This window comes from Tenrec ecaudatus, chromosome 17 (genome assembly GCF_050624435.1).
Source record: "Tenrec ecaudatus isolate mTenEca1 chromosome 17, mTenEca1.hap1, whole genome shotgun sequence".
Lineage (NCBI taxonomy): Eukaryota > Metazoa > Chordata > Mammalia > Afrosoricida > Tenrecidae > Tenrec > Tenrec ecaudatus.
In genome coordinates this window covers 56,565,837-56,588,069 of record NC_134546.1, presented here as the reverse complement: position 1 = coordinate 56,588,069, position 22,233 = coordinate 56,565,837, and the positions used below count along the sequence as shown (strand labels likewise).

General features: G+C 57.3%; 1 protein-coding gene across 1 annotated transcript in view; it reads right to left on the bottom strand.

Moving 5' to 3' along the window:
- Positions 1 to 3,611: 3,611 nt before the first annotated feature.
- The window catches only part of HCN4 (hyperpolarization activated cyclic nucleotide gated potassium channel 4), a 51,072-nt gene continuing 32,450 nt past the window's right edge, over positions 3,612 to 22,233 (bottom strand). The window contains exons 3-8 of the mRNA XM_075535679.1: positions 13,316 to 13,477; positions 11,339 to 11,557; positions 6,142 to 6,288; positions 5,809 to 6,049; positions 5,409 to 5,573; positions 3,612 to 5,280 (exon numbers count right to left, since the gene is read on the bottom strand). Coding sequence (XP_075391794.1) covers positions 3,809 to 5,280; positions 5,409 to 5,573; positions 5,809 to 6,049; positions 6,142 to 6,288; positions 11,339 to 11,557; positions 13,316 to 13,477 — 2,406 coding nt within the window. The 3' untranslated portion in view covers positions 3,612 to 3,808. The remainder of the gene's footprint in view (positions 5,281 to 5,408; positions 5,574 to 5,808; positions 6,050 to 6,141; positions 6,289 to 11,338; positions 11,558 to 13,315; positions 13,478 to 22,233) is intronic.

Sequence of the window (22,233 nt, the reverse complement as noted above, 5' to 3'; positions counted from 1 at the left end):
TGAGTCAGAAAGCAGCAGGCCTGGCTTCCCCCGAGGGCCATGCATGTACTCTCCCCCTCTGCAGCTGTCCAGCTCATGGGTTAGGGACCAGCCGCTCCGGCTCTCAGAGCCTGGTTATCTGTCAAACCCGTTACCATCAAGTCTGACTCACACTGGGTCTCGTTCCATCCCCCAGGTCTGTCTTTTTGGAGCCTGTGGGTGGGCTCAACCCACCAAGCTCCAGGCTAGCAGCCACTTGCTCACGATTTGTACCTCCTAGGACCCTGGGGTGTCTGTCCTCTGGCTCACTGACAGTTAAGGTGGACTCACGTCGTAGAGTGATTGCGAGGTAGAACTGAGATGACATGAACACACCAAGTATATCCTAGGTACTGACTGGGTGTCCTTTTGGGGTTGGGTGACAGATGTCCCGGGGAGAAGGTCTGGGGCTGGCCTGGGCTGTGGAGGGCTCGTTGTGTGGGGAGCCCGGATGGTGGATAGCAGAGGAGCCTCCTGATCACGTCAGGCCAGAACCTCCCACCCCTGCACCCTCGTCACGGTCACTGCCTGTCTGAGAAGAGCTCCAGAGGTACAGTCTGGGCCAGCCTGGCTCCCCACACTCGGACACCCCCACCACAGGTGAGCCTGTGTCCTTACCCTGCTGTCCCTGTGGGGTCCCCAGGAAACACCCCTGCCCAGGCCATAGGGGGCAGTTGTCATGGGGACGCCAGAGCTTGCTGAGCTTCCTCCTTAGCAACAGGATTCCCAGGCCGATTACCATGGAAACAGCATCCAATCCAGAGTGGGAAACAGTGGCAGGGAAGGGTTCCCTGTCATTTCCCGAGGACTTCCCCCTCCTCAGCAGACAGCTCTCCCCATAATGTGGCTGCCAGCCCCAGGATCACACCTGTCCAGCTGCCCGCTGGGCCTCTCCCTCTAGGGGAAGTTCTGGAACCATGAGGCCAGGGAGGGAGCTGTCTGAGGACTTAACAGAGGCTTTGGGGACCAGGGTTGGGGGAGTGGGCTTAACATGACACTAAAGGCCCCCACAGTAGGGGCCCTATTCTACACCCCCTCCTCATGACGGCCCCACTGGGGCTCAGATTCTGCATCACAGCTGGGCTACAGCGACTTCAGCTGGTCCTGGCCTGGTCCTGTCCCCTCCTTCAGCCTGGTCACCTATCTCCCAGGGCCCTCCAGCCTCTCCTCGTCCTGCAGTATCCAGTGGGATTTCATGCCGACTCTGACTACCCTGCCCCTTCAGGGAGCATCAAAGGGCCCTTGGAGACCTGGCAGCTGGGGTGGGGGTATGAATCAGGGTCTCACACTCCCTCACCCCTCTTCCACTAGCAAAAGGCATGTTGGCATCCACTACCGTCCTACATGCCTCTCACCAGCCCATAAGCACAGTTGCATCTACAGCACAGGGCATGGAGGCCAGGTCCCCATTCCCCATCCACCACAGCCTCACTCCTTACACACCCATCTGTTGGGCATGGCCCGGAGCAGGCACTCCCCCGGCAAGCCCACACACCCCCTACTTAATCCTTAGAAAAAAGCAGCATCTGCTAGAATTTTTTTTTATTTAAATAAAATATACAATACGGTACATTGACCGTTTTCTGTTTTAAAAGTGGAAGATTCGAAAACTGTGGGGAGCTGGGGACGAGGAGCAGTCGTCTCTGGGGAGGGGGCTGGGTTGTGTCAGCACTTTTATAAAATGAGCATGTGGGGGGGCTGTAGAAGAGGGTGGTTAGGCCAGGCCCTGATGACAAGGGGACCCCTGTATATGCTCATGCCCTGCCCCTTGCTCACCTTCCCTGCTGCCTCCCAGACTTCACTGCTGCCCTCAGAGCGGCCTGCCTGCCTGTTTGGGTGGAGTGGGGTGCAGGGCTGCAGGGCTGCAGAACTGAGGCCCGAGCTTGTCTTTTCAATGCTCCTGGTTCTGAGAACTCCCTCCAGTGGCCCCAAGGCGGGGTTTCTCATCTCTGCTCCCTCCACCCTTTCTCTGGGCCATCACTGCCTCCCCCTCTCTGCCAGGGCAGAACCAGACCTGCCCAGCATCCTGGCTTGGAGCTGGGAGGATGGAGCAGGTACCGAGCTCACTCACCACTGGAAAGGAGTGCCAGGTGGCCTCTGCCTCAGGAGTCAGCAGAGCTGCTTTCGCCTTGCTTGGAAACCTGCTGAGGCTCCCAGCTAGTTGCCTTCTGACTCCAGTCCCAGGTCTGTACTTCTCTTGCCAAGCAGCTGGTCTCACTGTGAACACTTCCCGCCACTACCTTCCCTTCGTTCAATTCTTCCTCAAAGGGCCTGGCTCCAGCCCACTATGGGCCCTTACGGAGTGACCCCCCCCCCCCTGAGCTCCAAGGGCCCTCCACCCACCTCATTGAGCAATGGGCTGGGAACATGGTGGGGGGGAGCAGAGAGATGTGATTGCAGAGCACCTCCGATGGGGTGTGTGCCAGCCGCTGGGCCTCCAGAGCACCCCACACGTGTCTTTGCTTCTCTGGTCCTCGCAGTCCTGCCTGTATGGCGACTCCGATTTCACAGAGGAGGTGCCAGGCTTGGGCAAGTAAATAACTCGCACCACAGCTAGGAAGTGGTCGACTGGAAGCTGGGTCCGATTGCCTCCCAAGTCTGGGCTCTCTCTTCCGTCTGCACTGCACCGGGGGGGGGGGGGGGGCCTCACCACAGTCTTCTGAGGTAGCTATGGCGCTACCACTCCGAGTCACACGATTACAGAAAGCTCCCCAGCCCCCGGCTTCCCCCTCTGTGGAATCCCGACAGCTCCCTGTCGTCAAGACACTGAAGGAGCTTGTGTGTGAGAAGGGCTAACCCAGTGCTTGGCACCGAGCAGGCTGGATAAATAGAAGCCCCCTAGCCCCACCCCTTAACCGCCCTGCATTCAGATGGGACAAGCGATGTGTGTGAGGACCTCTGGGACAGGAGAGGCACAGCCCGGAGCCCTCTGCTTTCATGTGGTGAGAGAGAGGCTGGGACCGGATTTTAGACCAGAGATGGGGAGGAGGGGCTTGCTGAGGGGTCCTGGGGGGGCGTCCTATTCCCTGAGGCCTGAAGAGAACGCATCCCCTGGAGCCTGCAGTGTCCAGCCTGCGGGCCACAGCGGGTGGCTGGATGTGAGGTGACCTGGGTGTCCTGGTGACATAGGGTTAAACTAGACCGCACACACGTGCGCACATGTAAGTCGCTATCTACAGGGCACTACAGAGCTGTACATATACACGTTACATACATATGCACAGTCATATACATATCTTGCTAAGTTTGCAGTAGAAAAAAACACAAGGCCCTCAAAGGCCCTGCTGTGTTTTGTCATCAGGACCCGGTGGGGGTCCGAGGCTTCCTAGAACGCCCCCAAGAGCAGCCTGTCCCAGGGAACGAGGAGACTCCCAGCACAGTGGGACTCCAAACTCACAGCTCAGGGGCTGCTGGAGGTGGCTGTTGGAAAGGAGTACCATGGGCAGCCTGCCCTGGGAACTCCAGATCCAGGCCCCGCCCAGTGCCCTAGCCCACCTGCCCCTTCTCAGGCTTCAGCATTTGGGCCCTGCCTGCCCCCACCCCCACCCCCAACTCTAGTGCTGAGTATTAAAATAGTCTATAAAAGCAAGTGACCAAAAATTGATAGCTCTAAGAATACCTGGTTATTTTCTGCTGTCTTTGTTTTTCTGGTGAGGGTTCTGGGTTTGTTTGTTTGTTTTTTTGATCTTTTGATGGTGATTATTATTGATACTGGTATACCTCCTAATCAGTTAAACCTGAAGGAAGGGAGAAGGGAGAAAAAGAAGAGGGAGAGGAGGGCAGGGCCCGCTCACAGATTGGACGGCAGTTTGGAGCGCACTGGCTCAGGCTTGGCACCCGGTTCCCTCTGGGGTGCAGCAGTCAGAGGGGCGCCCCCAGAAGAGCTGGCTCTTGCCCCAAACAAAGCCGGTGGGGGTGGCAAAAAACCTGAGGATGTCTTCCGCGGCAGAGTGACGTGCTGGCCGGGGGCGGCACCATAGGGCCTCCCCAGGGGACCAAGGCCCCCGCTGCTCCCGCCGCTGCCCCCGCCGCCTGCGCCCCCAGCCCTGGGGAGCATAGGGAAGGCGGCCACGGACTCCCCGGAGGAGTGCGGGGAGGCTCTGCGCAGAGTCTGCGCCCCGTCCTGGGGCAGCGCTGGCTGCGAGGCGGAGATAAGCTTGAGGTCCCGGGTGAGGCGGCCTGGGGTGACAGGCGGCGTGGCCCGGCGCTGGGGAACCTGGGGAGGTGGGGGGCTGGACACCGAGGCCAGGAGCAAGGACCCGTGGGAGCCTGAGGCCCTGGGTGGGGCACTTGGGAAAGTTCTGGGGGGCACTGGGCTGTGGCCAGGCGGGCTGGGGCCTCCGCGGGAGGGAAAGGCTACAGGGGAGGCCCCTGCCACCAAGCACGGCCGCTCAGGCTGCCGCGGGGACGTCTCTGGTGTACTTGGCAGGCCAGCGGCCAGACCTGGGGACAAGTCCCCCGGCGGCTGGCCGAGCTGCCCGGGGCTGGCCGAAGGGGACCTGGACGAGGGCGGAGGCGGCAGGAAGTGCTCCAGCAGTCCCAGGCGACCTCGGGGCCCCGCGCCGGCCCCGGGCAGGGGCGGCGGTGGCTGGGCAGCTTGCGGGGAGCGGGCGCCCGGCTGCAGCGGCGTGAGCAGCGGAGAGTCGGAGGAGGACAGGGAGCTGCCCAGCGCCTTGTGGAAGTGACTGAGGCCAGCGGTGGGGGCGGCGGCGGCCGCAGCGGGCGGGCTGGGGACGGGGGGCGAGCCGCAGGCCCCCGGCGGCGGGGACGAGCTGGACGAGGGCAGGAGAGGGCTCAGTCCGGCGGGCGCGGAGAAGCCGGCCAGCTGCTGGATGTGGAAGGAGGACGAGGACGGCGTGTCCACCTGGGACGGGCTGCTGGCGGGCGAGGCGGCGCCCAGGGCCGACGGGATCAGCGACTGCAGCCGCTTCAGGTGCCGCGGCGTCTGCCCGGCCCCCAGGTTGCCCAGCCCGGGCCCCGGGGGTGGGCGGAAGATGGCGGCGGGCAGGCGTGGGTGGTGGGTGAGGGCGATGGCCACGGGGGTGGTGGCGGCGGCGGCCTGCAGCGGGGCCTGGATGAGCGGGGTCCAGATGAGCGGCGCGGGCGCGGGCGCGGCGGCGGCGGCCTGGGCGCGGTGCGCGCAGTGGGCCATCTCGCGGTCGTGCCGCACGATCTGCTGGATGATCTCCTTCTCCTGGTAGTTGAAGACGCCCGAGTTGAGGTCGTGCTGGACTTTGTGCAGGAGGATGGAGTTCTTCTTGCCTGGGGCACGCAGCAAGAGCAGGCGGCTGAGCCGGAGGAGCAGGAGGGGTGGAGGGTGGGGGGCGCCGCGGCGGGCGCGGGCAGGCCATCAGGGACCCTGGCCCTCCAGCCCCGTGCCCACTACTCACCGATGCGGTCCAGGCGGTCCAGCGCCACGGTCTCGAAGGCGCGCCGCATCATGGGGTACTCCTCCAGCACCTCGTTGAAGTTGTCCACGCTCAGCGAGTAGAGGCGGCAGTAGGTGTCGGCGCGCACGCTGGCCGTGCGCCGGCCCCGCGTCAGCAGGCAGATCTCTGCGGGCACGTGGTGGTCGGAGGGATTGCAGAGCCCCTCCCGTGGCCCCTCTGAGCGGATTCCCAGAGCCTCCTCGGGCCCCACAGGCGGGCCCAGAAGCCTTGGCGGTGGCACCCATGGGGTCCCAGCTCCACTCTGCCATCCCAGGGCCCCCAACCCCCACCTCAGGCCTTGGCCATACAGCCCAACCCTGGAAGTGGCCCCCTCTCTTCCGAGTCGCCCCGGCTGCCTCACCTCCAAAGTAGGAGCCGTCGGCCAGCTTGGTCTCCTTGTTGCCCTTGGTGAGCACGCTGACCACGCCGTGCTGGATGAAGTACATCTTCTTGCCGATGGTGCCCTCGCGGATGATGTAGTCGCCCGGCTGGAAGACTTCGAAGTGCAGTTTGGTCAGCATGGACGTCACGAAGTTGGGGTCGGCGTTGGCGAACAAAGGCATGGAGGCCACCAGCTTGCGACAGTTGAAGTTGATGATCTCCTGCTCAAGGGGACCAGAGGAGGGCGGTGAGGGCGGCAGGAGCCGGGTGGGAGGGCCCGGCTCCCCGTCCTGGCCGCGCGCCTCCGGCTCACCTCGCGCAGCGGCTCGCTCAGTTCGCCCAGGATGCTCTCCTCGTCGAACATCTTGCCCTGGTAGCGGTGCTCATAGTAGTCATGGATGCGCTGCCGCGTGTCCGGCGGGAGCTTGTGGAAGGACATGTACTGCTCCACCTGCTTGTACTGCGGCCCGGGAGAAACAAAGGGCGTGTCACGGCCGAGGCGCCAGCCCCGCCTCCCCAGCTGCCACCACCCCAGTCTTGGCTCTCTGACATCTGAGGTCCCCCGTGTGGGTGTGGTGCCGTGCCCAGTGCCCAGCTGCTTATCCTACAGGGAGAGGATTTCATCAGAATAGCCCATCCTTACTATGTATGTCTAATCTACTCCTAGGGAGGGTGGGGGGCTGGGAAGCTATGAAATATGGACAGTCCAAAGCCTGGTTACAGGAACCCGCTGACCCAGGAGGTCCATCAAGCTGCCTCTGAACATAGGTCTTTTCTAAACTGCACTGTCATCCAGAGAGGCCCCAGGGTCTCTAGAAGAGCGGGCTCCTTGTCTGGGTCCAGGCAGCCTGACCAGGCTGCAAGGAGTCAGGACGACTGGAAACGGAAGCAGAAGTGCCTGGCCCATCCTCATCCGTCCTACAGCAAACATCAGTGAGGTCACTCCAGTGGAGACCATCTGCCAGGTGACCGAGGGCAAGTCCAGTCCACAGAGGGGGCTAGGGCAGGGGCCTTCAAAGAGGTTTGCCAAACCCAAATAAGAACTGGAGTGACATGTGGGCATGGCTCCACCATTCGGGGTGGTGGACAGAAAGGAGGCATGACTAAGGATAGGGGGCATCAAGTAGGGCAGTGAGAGAGGCCCTTGTAACCTCAGGAATGATCCGAGGTAGGGGAGCCCTGTGCAGGGCTCTGGAGGGGTGCATGGGCTGGTGCTTTTAATAATCTCACCTGGCAAATGGGAGGGACATGCTTCTTTAGGTCCGCCAACCAAACACTTCGCTATCTCAGTGGTTCTCAACCTTCGTAATGCTGCGACCCTTTAATACAGTTCCTCATGTTGTGGTGACCCCCAACCATAACATTATTTTCATTGCTACTTCATCACTGTAATTTTGCTACTGTTATGAATCAGGCGACCCCTGTGAAAGGGTCCTTTGACTCCCCAAAGGGGTCGTGACCTACAGGTTGAGAACCCCTACTCTAAGTTATATGGCTCCTCCTCTTCCTCCTATCCTTCCACCCAAGGGGCAGTGACTCCCTGGCTGCCTTTGGGAGCACAGAAAGCTGGAAGAACTGGAGCTGTTTCCATGAATTCCTCTGGGAGCACATGGAGGACAGATAGGAGTGGGAAGGTGGGGTCTAGAAGGAGGGAAGAGGGGAGCAGGCTGTTGAGATGGGCCAGGTGAGAGATGGTAGTGGGAAGGGAGGGGAGGTAACACTTCAGAGAGATTTACGGATGAATCAGTAAGGCTTGGAAAGCTATTCAACAAAGGATAAAATCAGGCTGCCTCTCAAATGGAAAGCCATGTGCAGCTGGCCTCCACCTGAAAAACTCCACTCCGTCTTCCTGACCTGGCCAGAGGCCAAGGCCTGACTTCACTCACACACTGAGCCCTGAGCCTTGGTCCAATACTGAGCCTTGAGCCTGGTTACACACTGAGCCCTGATCCTGGCCACACATTGACCCTGGTCACACACTGAGCCCTATCTTCCCAGGTAGATTCTTTGTCTACTCTCCTACCTTAAGCCCCTGCCTGACCTTTATAACCTGACTCCCTCTCTACTTCCCTTCCTAGGCCCCTCTCTTCTGACTCGGAACTCTTTCCTCTCTCCCTTCTGTCCTTTACCCCTCTGGAATGTGCTTCCATCTGTGTCTTCTACTCTCTGACTTGTTGCCCCTGCAAGCTGTCCCCAAACTCTCCCCTCCTGGTGTCCTGGGACCTGGTCTGCACTCCTCAACGAGGCCATCTGTGTCACCCCAACCAGGGGTAGCAGGCAGATGGGCCATGGATGGACCCACTGGCAGCCCTACTGTGTGCCAGCCCCTGGGACACAACAAAGAATAGGGTAGACCTGGACCTTGGCCTTGTGGAGCTGGAAAACTAATGACCACCTGTGACTGAATCAGCACAGGGGTGCAGTGTGTGGTAAAGGAGGAGTGGAGGGTGCCTGGGGGCTCTGTGATGGGGTGGGGGCTGACAGATGATGGAAGGCTTCACTAAGGAGGAGATGTGAAGAACTTGGCCGGTGACAACGAGGGGAAGGGTCCCAGGTGAGAGACTCTGGGCCAAGCAGGGAAGACCATGGCCGTGGCAGTCAGAGAAGGCTGCTCAGGGGCTGCAGACACGAGGGGGATGGGGAGAGGGAAGGGCAGGGGCCAGATTATACCCCTTAAGCCTCAGGCTGAGAACACGCATAGGACTTCATCCTCAGGGCAATGGGGAGGCGCTCTGAAGCAGGCATGAGTTTGTTGAAAGCCACTCTAGCGGTGGCGGTGTGTGAAGGATGGGGAGGAGGTGGCGGAGTGGGATCTGTTAAGCTAGTAAGGTCAGGACGACCAGCTTACTAGGTGCTAACAGGGGCCTGAGGGCTGGGTGCACATTTACTCACTGCTCACCAGCCCCATGCCACCACCACATCCGCCAGCTCCCATGTGATGTCATGGGTCAAGCATTGAGCTCCTCACCACAAGATCAGAAGTTCAAACCTACCAGGCACTCCATGAGAGAAAGGAAGCAGTCTGCTCCCATAGAGTTACAGTCTCGGAGATCTTGAGTAGTTCTATTCTGTCCCACAGAGTCACAATGAGTTCAAAGTGAGTGTGTGTGTGTGCGTGTGCGTGTGTATGTGGTGTGAGTATGTGTATGGTATGAACGTTAGTGTTTGTGCAGTATAAGAGAGTGCGTGTATATGTGTGTGTGGTATGAGTGTGTAAGAATATATAATTGTTTATGTGTGCTGTGTGTGTATATGAGTGAATGTGTGTTATGAGTATAAGTGTGTGTTGTATGAGTTTTTTGCATGAGTGTGTATTTATGTAGTATGAGTGTGTGTGGCGGGTGTGTAAAACTGTGCTACAGTAGTTGATTTATGTTGCCTCTGACGTGTCTCAGGCAGATGCAAACTGGCCACTTTCTGGTTAACAGCTGAGGATGTTAACAGTTCATGGAGCCCTGGTGGTGTAGTGGTTATGCATTGGGCTGCAATCCACATGGTTGGCAGTTCGAAACCACCAGCAACTCCATGGGAGAAAGACGGGGCTTTCTACTCCCATTAAGCACTTGCAGGCTCAGAAACCCACAGGGGTTTGACTGGATGGCAGTGAGAGTGGGTTAACTGCCCGCCCAGGGGCACCCTCGCCATTGCACAGAAGAGGGGCTGAGGCAGAGATGTGAGGTGGCTCACAGAGCTGGACCTGGGATTTAAACCTGGCTGCCTGGCACCAGCTCTCGAGTCCAGTGGCTGGCTGAGGTCGGGGAAAGGGAGATTCCAGGTAGGCCTTCAGGATAGAACATGGGGAGGGAAGAGTGTGTGACTTTCAACGTGATGAAGCTGAGGTGGCCGGGGGGGCATCTGATAGGCAGTGCAGGGCTGGAGAGGTGGGGGCTCATTATATCATTGTGGCCACACTGCATGGAGATGTATGGGAGCCCTGGTGGTGCAGTGAGTTAAACTTTGGTCTGTTAACTGAAAGTCTGGAGATTTAAATCCACCAGCCACTCCGTGGGAGGAAGATGAGGCTGTCAGCCCTGTAAAGATGCACAGCCTCAGCATCGAATGGAGTTTGGCTTGGAAGGAGATGGGCATCCACACAGGTGAGGTGGTTGTGGGGGTCATAAAACAAGTGAACTTCAAAGACAGTCCGTCTAGCCAGAGGTGCAGAGAGGTTGGACCTGAGTGGCAAGGGATGATGGAGAACAGAAGGCCGGAAGGATGAGCCAGAGAAGGGTGTCTGTCCTTGGGTGGCACCAGCAGTTCATGTGCTTGGCTGCTAATCTCAAGGTGGGAGGTTCAAGTTCACTGAACGGTGCCTCGAAAGAAAGGCCTGGTGACCTGCTCCCCAGAGTCAGCCACTGGATACCCTATAGGATGCAGTTCTACTCTGTATCTATGGAGTTGCCATGAGTCCTAATCAACTTGATGGCGACCAGGTTACCAAAGCCGGCGAGGCAGGAGGGAGGGTGGGAGAGAGTGGGGTTAGGGGGAACCCCTGGTGGTACAAAGGTTAAAGGTGGCTGGCAGCTAAACAAAAGGTCAGCAGTTTGAATCCACCAGCTACAGCAGTGTGCATCAATAAAGATTTCCATCCTGGGAAACCCTACAGGGCAGCTCCACTCCTCTGTCCTGGGGGCACCTCCACGATGCCCTATAGCATTGCTGGGAGTTGGAATGGATTCAGTGGGGTCAAGGGCACCAATGAAGAAGTCACAATAGTTAGCTTCTGCCAAGGTGGCCATTGACTTGCCATCCCCCACACACAGTGGAACAAAATACTGCCCTGTCCTGGGTCATCCTCACCACTGGTTGTGGATCAGACCACTGCCATCCATGGGGTTTTCAGAAGTGGGTCACCAGGCCTTTCTTCCTAGTCTCTCTTACTTGGGAAGCTCCACTGAAATCTGTTTGGCATCCTAGCACCATGCAGGCCTCTAGGAACAGGTGGCTGAGCGTGAGTTGTCATTGCCTCTCCACTGACTCACCACAGCCCAAGAAGGGAGCATGAGCCCTGCCCAGACTGCTGAGAGGTTACGTAAGATGAAGGCCAAGAACACTCTCAGAGACCAGAGGGAAGTGGGGCTTAAGGGGCTGGGAGGTGGCCAGGGGCTCAGTACAGATGAACTCTTGAGCACTCTGCCTGTGAAGAGCAGGCAGACCACACTGGACCACAAACAGAGACAGTAGCCCAAGTGGGGAGATGGCAGGAGGACAGCTGCTTCTGAGAAGAGAGCGATGGAGCACTTTTCCACGCCACCAATGGGAAGGGTGGGCGGGGAAGGAGGGGCTCGTGGGGAAGGCAGGCTCCCTGAGAAGGGGACCGGGAGGAGACCCAGAGGGCCAGAACGGCCCTCCGTTCCCCAGCAAGGAGCAAGGGTACTTAGCTCTAAGTACCAAATGGCATCGAAGCAGTCTTCACCTAAGGATGGCCCCCTCCATCCTCAGCACAGGCCTGGGGACCCCTTCTTGGGAATGGCCAGTGGGCCGGGCCTCCTGAGGGCTCGCTGGCCTACCTTCTCCTGGTACTGGCGCCGGGAGGAGTCCAGGGACTGGATGAGGGCGGTGGCGTGGCCGATGAACATGGCGTAGCAGGTGGCTCCCACGATCATGCTGAGCATGGTGAGCCAGACGTCGGACATGCCCACGGGCGCCTGCCGTCCGTAGCCGATACACAGCATGTGGCTCATGGCCTTGAAGAGGGCGTAGGAGTACTGCTTCCCCCAGGAATTGTTCTGTGGGCAGATGCAAGGGCAGACGAACAGACAGATGTGGGCCCCCCCACCAATGGGTGTAGGCCAATGAGAGGACAGGCCCTTCTTGCTGCCTGCTGGAGTCTCCAACTCCTCCCCTGCCTACCACCTAGCTCTCTCCTAATGGTCAGCTCACCTGAGGGATCAGGAGCCCTGAACAGACCACCTGTGGTGATTGGACAGACTCCCTGGGGTCTCTTACAGTGGGGCTTCCGGGAGAGAGGTTGGGAAGTGGGCAGACCAGATAGCCTGACAAAAGGCAGGATGGAGCCAGCCCTGCAGGGTCTGACCCCTCAGGGCCTGAGGGGCAGCCTGGAACTCTCCAAAGACACAGACGTGTGTCTCCAGGTTGGGCCACCCTGGTGTCCCACGGCTGTCACAGAAACAGCTCCACCGCGAAGCGCCCAGGCTATTGCTTGGCAAAGCCCATTTCCCCACTGACCTCAATTATAAATCCAGATCCACTTCCCCTGGGGGGACAGGCCCTGGCAGACGGCTGAAAACACTGTCCTCATTCTGGGCCAGCACCAAGCGGAGGAACCGGAGCTAACTCCACCTCCACAGCGAACCTGCTCCCCTCGGCCCCACTATGCCACCCTGCCCCCTCTGGGGTGCACAGAGCCAGAGGGCGGGGAGCAGGGAGGGAGGGAGGGAGGAGTCTCGGCTATTTTTGTCTCCACAGCCCTTGGAAGTCTTGGGGAAAGCTCAGAAGGGCCGGGCCGCATCTCGAATTGAATAGAGTTGAAGCCTGGGACTCCCACACCAGAAACTATCCAAGACAGTGTGTCTAGCCCCCCAGCCTCCCGGGTATCTCTGCTCACAGAGCATCAATGTAGGAACTCGCCCAGGGCATCACAGGAGGCTCCCCAGGGCCCACCTGGCACCCACTAGGACTTCCCATACCAGGTCAAGCCCCAGACCTAGCCCCGCAGGCCTGGTGCTTCAGTCCAGACAGGGTGATACTGGAGTAGGGGGTGGAGGGAGGGGGGTGCTAACTAGAGGGCAGCCCAGTCCCCCAGCTGCCTCCATCCAAGCTTCCTGCTTCCCTGCCAGGCCTCGAGGGACTGGGAAATTCAATCCATATGGCCGATTCATTTACACTTAGCTCATCAAAAGGCTGTTTTGTAATGGTCTGTTGGATGCTGAAAAGATGCCTCAGGGTCTCTTTCTCCTCTTTCAAAGCTGACTTCTCCTCCCCCTGGGGCCCGGGGGTGGGATTTGCCTTCAGCCCAAACCCAAAGGACTTTGAGGAGGGCAGAGGGGCAGCGGTCAGCCAGGCTGTTCAGGCTCAGAGGGCCAGGGCCCTTCTCCCTCCAGCTGTAGCAGGAGGGTGGAGGCGGCTGCCCTGTGGTTTCCAGTCCTGCCCCCAGCGGGGGGGGGGGGGGCGGGACGGGAGGAACTAGGCCTCCCAGGGAGCAACCTCACAATGGCCTGGTGTGAGGTGCGCCTGGCTCCATGGGTGAAGCAGACAGTCACCGTCCTTCTGTCTTTCTGTAAGTCCTTGGGGGCAGAGGTAGTCTGCAGGAGCCTCCCCAGGTCTGGTCCAGCCGGGGGGAACTCAGGGCTTTGGTCTCCCACGGAGGCAGAGGCCGTACCCAGCTCCCAGACCAGAGCTCTGCATGTGGAGGTCCGAATGTGATAACTGTCCGGGTGGTGCAGGGTGCTGTGCTCACCTTGGAACCTTACCTCCTGGGGCTCCAATTAGTGGGCGGGGCCTGCGGGTGGGGGCGGGGCACTCACCACCATGTGGTTGATGGAGACCCAGCAGTCGTCCGGGAAGTCCTGCAGCATGGGCACCAGGAACTGCAGGCAGCCGTCCCAGTGGCAGAGCAGCAGCATCATGCCGATGAGGTTCACGATGCGCACCACGGCGCTGGCCAGGTCGTAGGTCATGTGGAAGATCTGACAGCAGAGGCACAGGCCCAGTCCAGCTAAGTGGGTGGCCAGGTAGAGGGGACTGCTCCCACCTGCAGACCCCTGCATGGACTTAGCAGAGTGCTAAGTTTGGGGCAGGCATCAGGCCAGGTCCCCCAGAGGCCAACTGTAGGCTGGCAGATCCTGGGAGGCCTCCTGGGCTTGGGGTGGACAGACATGGGGACCTCTAGCGGGATGCCGCTTGGTGAGTTTGAACAGGGAGTGGGTGGGGGCAAGAGCCAGCCAGCCTGAATCTCCCACAGGGGCTGTCTCCCTCTAACCCAAGGTCTGCCACTTCCAGGGGTCTGGGCCTTCCTAAATCTGCCACTCGACCCTCATGTCCCTCACCAGGGGCAGCCCTGGAACAGCAGAGGGATTAGACAGGCAGGCAGTTTCTACATAAAGACAGATCCCAGCCTGGCCAATCCCCAGGGGCGAAACCTAGAGAAAGTGCCCTGAATACCTTTCCTCCCCAGGAAATGGCCACACACCCCCTTTCATTAGGGCTGAAGTATCTATCTGCAGTGCCTGGTGGTGGGTACAGACGTGTTCAATACATGGCGAACCATTATCAATTAATAAATGATTATTAACAAGTCATCTTTATTACGGATGAACATGTTATTAGTATTAATGCTCCCCTGGACAGCGGGATCAAGGACAGTCCTTCCACTCCAGCTCCCTGCAACCTGAACCTGAGCCATGGCCAGGCAGGGCCCAGGAAGGTGATATTGATATTCCAATATCCTTGTCCCCACCCGCCTCATTTTGCAGTTCCTGGCAGGGGTTTCCATGGTGACTGGGCAATGCCAGGGAACAGAGGTGAAGGGGTGTCTTGGAAAGAACACCTTTGGAAGGTCTGGCCTGGCTTCTGGTCTGGGAGAACTTCTTTCAGGGTGCTCCCAGTGACCGACTCTGTTTGGATCTACCAAAACCTGATGGCCAGACATGCCTCCCACAGACGCGCTTCTGGGTCCTGCTTAGACAGCTGTCAGATGCCACAGACCTCGTGGAAGCTCCATTTGGGGAAACGAAGGCTCAAGGAGACAGACCCTAGATACGAGGGAAAGTCAAAAACGTTTTCTGTGAGAGGGTGGCTGCTGTCAGGTGCCACCGGGTGACCCTGTGGGCATCACAGTCCTAGACCAGCCTCAGTTCCTATGTTTGAACCCATTGTTGCAGCCACCATGTCAATCCATCTCACTGCGGGCCTCTCTTTTTTGCTGAGTGTTTACAAAATCATAGACACCTCTTTTTTTAATCAAAATGTGGCACTATTGTCTCAGGCCGTGCCCTCGGAAGCTTCTGAAAGCCATGTTTCCATCCTATAGTCTCATCGAGACCACGCCCAAATAGCCCTTTGGGCATCCCCAAGGGGCTTAAATTGTGTTCCTGTGAACTGTTCTTGGAGTTTGAGGAACAAGAAGAAATCTGCTGCAGCAAGGTCAGGGCTGTAGGGCGGGTGGGGTGAGGGGTCCCAATGAGATTCTCCTAGACAGCCCTTGCTGATCTCTTAGAGGATGAGGGAAATCTTCCTTGGTGTGACTTTGCTGGCTTGTTCTCACTAATGCAGTTGCCAGTGTTCTTAAAACTTCTTCATCAGCCCCCACGACTGGCCAGTGTCCTGCAAGAAAATCTATCAAGATGACCCTGTTGGAGTTCCCCAGTTTCCAATAACCTTCTGAGAGTTGACCTCTGTCCTGAAGTTAATTTGCCTGGCAGATCCCCTCCGAAGCCAGTTTTGTTTGGGCTCCCCCACCCCGCACCCAGCCCCACTAAAGGCGCCCTAAGAAGGGTCAGTTTAGAATGACCTGTGCGTGGATGGCCTGGAACCCTAGTAGCAAGAGTTTTTATTCAATCTGACTGTTTCAGTGTGCCGGTGGCCCTGGTGCCCCTGTAGCGATGATGCACTGAACTGCTAACCACAATGTCAGTAGTTTGAAACCATCAGCCGCTCCTCGGGAGGAAAATGAGGCTTTCTACACCCGGAAAGAGATAAGAGTTTCAGAAACTCACAGAGACAGAGTTGCTGTGAGTCAGAATCGACTTGATGGCAGGGAGCTGAGTGACCTGCCAGGTTGGTGGTTCAAACCCACTAGCAGTGCCCCATGAGAAAGATGAGACTTTCTACTCTCGTGAAGAAAGTCTGTTCTGTCCTACAGGGTTGCTCTGAGTTAGAGTCGACTCGATGGCATGGGGGTTGAGTTAGTTTATTGGGCCAACCTGGCTGATAAACACATGTGGGGTTAATTGAAGGGCGGAGGGATACATTGCTCGGTGAACCTCGCCTTTGGAGTTCTCGGGTCTCTTGCTTTCTGATGGTCGGACCAGGGTGCAGCTGCCTTAGCCAGTTTCCTGCTTCAGCTTGCAAGGCTGACTTCCTGCAAGATATCCCCAAGGAAAAGCCACATGGACCTACCCTGATGCAGCCCTGGGTGCACCAGTGTGGAGACCCCTGCCAGCACTGAGATGTTTACACATTCACTGACTCGGCTTTCCTCCTGCAGTCGGCATCATTGCGTCTGTTTTGTGAGATGGAGGAGGACTTTGTGGATTGGTGTCGGACATATGAATTAATGGGTTAATGTTGGACTTGTGGGCTTGGGAAGCACTGGGTTGGGATGTTTTCTTGATGTGCACTTAACCTTTATAGAAAAATCTCTCTTATCCATGAGTTTCTGTGGATTTGTTTCTCTAAAGTACCCAGACTAATACAGGTGTTTGGTGGTCTAGTGATCTTCTGGCTAGCACTCTGTGGGAGAGGACAGGACATTCTGGGATGAGTGACTCAAGTTTCTGCTTCTGAAATGGGAGCTCAGTTTGGGTGTAGGCAGCAATGAATCCTGCTTGTCCACAGACCTAAAGATCAGGGTCACCAGCACTCCCCACTCCCTCGATGAAGGAGCCGGCATGGACTGGTCCTACAGAACACACAGGCGTCTTTTCAGGATGGTCGTTCAAGCCCATGCCACCATTCACCAGGGACAGGAAACCCAGACACCGCCCTGAGCGTGGGCACCGGAGTGCCACACTCACCCACCCCTTCTCTGAAAATTCTTCCCTCCTCTGCCAGGGATACTGTTAACCCACCAAACAGCTGGAAGCACTAAGGCCCAGAGGAACAATGACATTCTCCCAAGGTGGTGACCTTGAACACAGGACCTGGGGCCATCTGATCTGATGATTACACAGAGGGAAGGGTGACTCTCAGTCCTGCCATCACATAGATGCCCCATCCAGACCCACCAAGTCCCCAACCTCCCTTACACCATACCCACGGTAGAAGGCTTTAGACAGGGCTGTGTGCCCTGCAGCCTGGCACCACTCTTGGCACAGACAGAGGCTCTGGGGCTGTCAGCAGGCTAGCTGCCAGCTAACATCAAATGCCCGCCAAGGTCTGCAAGGGACCTCTGGCAGTAGGCACCAGGCAGGAGTCCTGGCAGCACAATGAGCTTGCTGCTAACCGAAAGGTCAGCGGTTCAAATACCAGCTGCTCTGGAAGCCAGAACAGACACAGCATGCTCAGGAAACCTCTGCAGAGCGTGGCCTGTCCCTGTCTCTCCCTGGCTGCCCCCCAGGGAGGGGCCCTACCCACATCCAAACTCTCTCCCCACAAATGGCCACCCCACAGGGACCTACAGGGTGGGGACATGGAGTACACGGTTAACAGAAGGTACCTGGGGATGTAGACCTGGTGATAGGGCCCCTAGAAGTAGACTTGGGCTGTTTGAGTAGGACTTCTGGGGTGCCAGGTACCCAGGGAAAGAGGCCCCCTACTGGCACCACACCATTGGAAGAGAAGCTGTGAAGTGTGGGCCTGGGGCAGCACCCCTTCTTATCTAGATCTAAGGTTGGTACCCTCAAAGCACCCCAAATGTCTCCTGTACACCCCCACCATGTCAGTCTCTGTGCTCCCCTCCCCCATGTGGTGGGAGTCTAAGGAGGAAGGTCTCCCCCCTGCTTGTTCTGTGGCCCCAGCTGGGAAGGGATGTCACACCCAGGACAGGACTGGGGAGTGTGTGTCAAGACACCCACAGCAGAGGACACACAGGACACAGGGGAGGGTCAGAGAGAAGCTGAGGCCAGGTGCATCTGGGGGACTGCCCAGCACATGGCACTCACTGTTGGCGGTGGTCACCGAGCCTGGGACCACAGCATCACCTTGCCCATCCCTGGCTCATCTGGGCCCTGAGAATTCTGCTTGAGCAGATGGGTGACTGAGGATGGTTTTGGTCTCAAAGCATCTAGGCATCTTAAGTAGGGCCCCATGGGCTAAGGGGCTCCCCAAGATGGGACTGTGCTACCTTACCATGTCCAAGGTAATCCAAAATAGGAGGCCACAAAAATTCTTCTTCATCTGATGGGAGACAAGGTTCCTTTCTCCTCTCCCTGCAACCCTGAGGTCACGCCGGTCTTCATTTCTGTTATGCCCACCCACCAGAAACACACTGAAGTGACTGGATCAGATCTCCATCTGTCTCCATGCCTACCTCCACCTGGGTATGCCCACATCTGTCTCTCCTCCTCTCAGTAACAGGTGTCAGCCCCCATGCAGGTGAGCAACAAAACCCCCAAAGCCACTCCTGATCCCTTGTCCTCCCATGCTCTCCCCAAGTCCATCAGCTAGCCTCACTTCCTCCGTACCCATCTCAAATTCATCTCCGCCACTTCAATCTCAACCCTGACACTGTGGCTGGCTGCCAGCAGGTTGCCCCTGACTCAGGATAACCATACACACAATGGAACAAGACGCTGTACCACATCCGTGATCAGTTTCAGACGGGGGCCACGGTGTCCCCATCTCTTCATTAGCTCTTCCTTGGCTAGTTTTTCAAAGTAGCACGTGGGCCCTTTCTCCTCGCTTTTCCTTAATCTAAAAGCTCTGCTGAATCCCGCGAAGCATCCTAGCAAGACATGGATGTCCACTGACAGATGGATGGTGACCACACATGAAGTACATCCATTGGCTGGGAATCGGAACCAGATTTTTTCAGTGTCTGGTGAAGTCACGTTTACACACCCGGACACATTTCATAAAGCACGTTGTCCTTGAGCGTTGCTCTCTTGTAAAGAGATCCCTGTACTTGAGATGGAACGGACAACCAAGCCCAATTGACGAAACAAACCCTGCCAATGGAGTCCACGCCCCTCCTAGTGAGCCTGTGGCACAGGGTAGCACCGCTGCTGGGGTTCCCAAGACTCTCTCTCTTTTTTTTTTTTGACTCTAACTCTTGATAGGAGCAGACAGCCTCCTCTTTCTCCTGCAGAGGATCTGGTTGGTCGAACCAACCACTGACCTTGAAGTTAGCAGCCCAGTGAGTCACCCACTCTGCCACTGGAGACCCAGGGCCAACAGTAACTAAAACACAGACAAGAACTGCAAGGGGCGGAGGGCAGGGGAGCGGGATCTCCAGCTCATGGGCCAGGTGTGGGTGCGAGGTGCCGCTGAGTCAGATCCAATGCATGGCCCCCTACGGACAGCAGAAGGAAATACTGCCGCTCCAGCGCCCTCCCCACCACTGCACTCATGGGGCAGGCACTGTGTCCATCCACTTGGTGAGGTCCTTCCTCTTTTGCGTCGGCTGCCATGCAAAGCCTGCAAAATCATCAATACCAGTTGTGGTAGTTACATACTCTGGTGTCAATTTGAGAGGGCTACAACTGCAGGGGTAGATAGAGTCTGGCCTGTCAATCAAGATATACCCAATGAGGCCTCTGTGTGGGCATGGCCCTCTCCTAAGAATTCTGGGAACTCCTGTATTTCCTCCTTGGAGGCAGGAGACACTTCTCTCTCTGCTAACTCTATGAGAGATGCTCTACTGACAAGACACATGGAGCTAAGCCCTGGGAGCTGGAGAAGCCACATGGACCTACCCTGATGAACCAGACCTCTGGAGTCAGAGAAGCCGCATAGTGACCCCTGCCAGCACTGAGATGCTTACAACGCCCCTGGATCCACAAGACCTCCCACCCACTGGCCTGTGATCTTCCTGCATTCGGCATCATTGCATGTGTTACATGAGTCTGAAGAGGACTTTATAGATTGGTATCAGACATATGGGCTAATACCGGACTTATGGACTTGATCTGAACTGGACTGGGATATTTTCTCAATATTCAATTGTTCTTGTCTATAAAGCTCTTTCTTATACACATATGCATATTTATAAATTTGTTTCTCTAGTCTACCCAGACGGACACATCAGTGAACGTCCCATACCGCCCCAAAGAGCAGCGATTCCAGCCATCACGTGAGGGGTGAGTGAACTCAGTGATCGGCCAGTACGGCCTGTGGGTGTTGTAAGTCTCCAGCTTCGGCAGAACAAAGGTTGCCCAGCCCTGGCTAAGGGAACAGGGCAAAACAATACGAGCAGAGGCGGCCGGAAGGGTGGCAGAACATGAAGAATGCTTCGGTGTCGGTGCGAGACTTGTGGAATGGGTGTGTGTTTTGTTGTGTACATTTCCGCCCAAACAGTGTGGTCACTTGAAGATGCATGAAAGTGAAGGCAGGGGACAGGAGGGGGACGATCTGACCCGTCCATCAGGGCACAGCCCTATTGGAGCTGCAGCCTTCTTATGGGGATCCACTGACCTTGGATCCGCACCACGCTGCCCCCACCAGTCTGTGATCTCCTGCATTCTGCATCGTCAGCCTGCAACTCCTTGGGTCAGATGAGGGCCCTGGCTGGCACGGGGACTTGTGGACTTGAGTTGGACTGGGCTGGGCTTCTTTTGATAGACGCTTGCTTGTTGATACAAAGCTCTTAGACATATGTGAACATCACTAGATGTGTTTCTCCAGACAGCCCAGCCTAACACAATCTTAAAAGGCAAAAAACCAAAGCAACTTAGGGATCACAACGGAATTTTGTCTGAACCGCTTGTGGTGGGCACGGCGTCACTGGGGAAGGATCCATCCTGGGGGGAGGACACCTCGTTGGTGAAGTGTCAGGCCAGCGAGGACAAGCGTAGATCTGAACATGCCAGACATCTAGTCCATGCAAGACCAGGCCGTGTGAATTCTCCTGTGCATGATGGTGTCCTGGGTTGGGGCAGACGTGGGGCGAGTTCGCGCTCTCTATTGCTCCAGGAGGGCAGGTGGGTCTGTTTCCCCTGGAGACAAGCTTCCGCCGTCTGAATAAATGCATTGCAGGCCTGAACAAACACCTGGTCTATGTCTGAGAAGAGGGACGTCTCAGCCCACAGTAACTGCCCCTCTCTGCAAACCCCTCTGGGTCGCAAACACAGAAGCATCAAGGTTGCCATGTTTGCTGTGCGATGTTGCCATGTTTGCTTGTTTTCTTTTCTGTTTCACTTCTGTTCGCTTTTCCTTGGGACGGATTGTCTGCCAAGAGAAGGTCCTGGTCTAATTCCGCCTTCATCGTGATCTCAGCAATGAACGTGGCACACAGAACACGTGCTGCTGGGGACTCAGGAGCTGATGAAGGTGAAGGTGTCAGTGGGGGCGGGGGTGAAAGGAATGCCACTGATCCATATCATAGAATTTGAAAAAGACATCCTCTGAGCAGAGGCAGCTCCCAGAACCTGCCTTTGCCTTGGTTACCTCCCCCCTGTCCCCCGACCCCCCGCATGTGGATCTAGGCTCCCATATCCCACAGAGAGCACGAGGTTCGTAGGTCTGGTTGGAGTGGGTGGTGCTGCGCTGGGATTACGGTGGGTGGGACCGCTGACACCGAGGAGACAGGGCGCGCTCCCCAGTGATACTGAGTATGACGCCGCATGACGCTGGGCTGGGGGTGGGGATGGCGAGGGTATTCTGTGGTGCCGGGATGAGGATGATGGTGAAACATATTGAGGATGCTTCTCAGACACAACAAAGCCAAAGGCACCAGCACAGCCAAGGCTCTGTTTCCCCGTGAAAAGCTGTGGGGGGCACACTTCCATTCAGGCTGGACGGGGGTGCTAGCTTTGGCGGTCATTCACCTCCCCCCAACTCCTGGTTGCCGAGGGCCAGGCCAGACGTTGCTGGGAGAGGCCGCTGAACATTTACGTGTCCTTACGTTGCCCTGGGACCACAGGCCACTCACCAGGGACTTGCACCAGGCAAATATTTGTCTTGCTTTTATACTTCATTAAAATCCCCTTTTATGATGTTGGCTCTGACTGTGGGGGTTGAGCACCTTCATTTCCAAGGCCACTGCGCCTCTCCCTGGGGGTGGGGGGGGAAGGCCTGGGCAGCTTGCTCTCTGTACCCTGTCCAGCACGCCTCTGCTGCACACCTCTGCTGCAATGGACGATCCACTAGGGCATCTGCTCAGCTTGAGCCTCAGCTTCCTCATCTGTGGAATGGGTCAGTAACTCCTAGCTCGCAGGGCTGTGCTGGGAGTCAGGTGAGGTCACGCCCACAGCTGATGCCTGTTGCAGACTGCTTCCTCGTTGTCCCTCTCTGTTCTGGCCCTGTGGATAGAGAGTCGGTTCCTTGGTTTGAGGCAAGACCAGAGTCTTGGGGCCAGGGCAATCGGTGTCCATCGTGACCTCTGGTTGATTTCCCTCCTGGATACAAACTTCAGCCGGTGTCTAAGGAACAAGCAGCTTCCTGGAGCAGAGCGACCCCAGCCTGTGAGAGATCGGTGGGTGCATGGATCCAGCAAACAATCTGCAAGCAGCGGGACTGAGGGTCACCCTGGGTGCCTTCCTGGGCTAGGAGAGAAGTGAGCCCCAGTCCCCTAGGGCCACTCCCCAGCATCATCCCCACTCTCCAAAAACACCACTCTGGGTCTTGA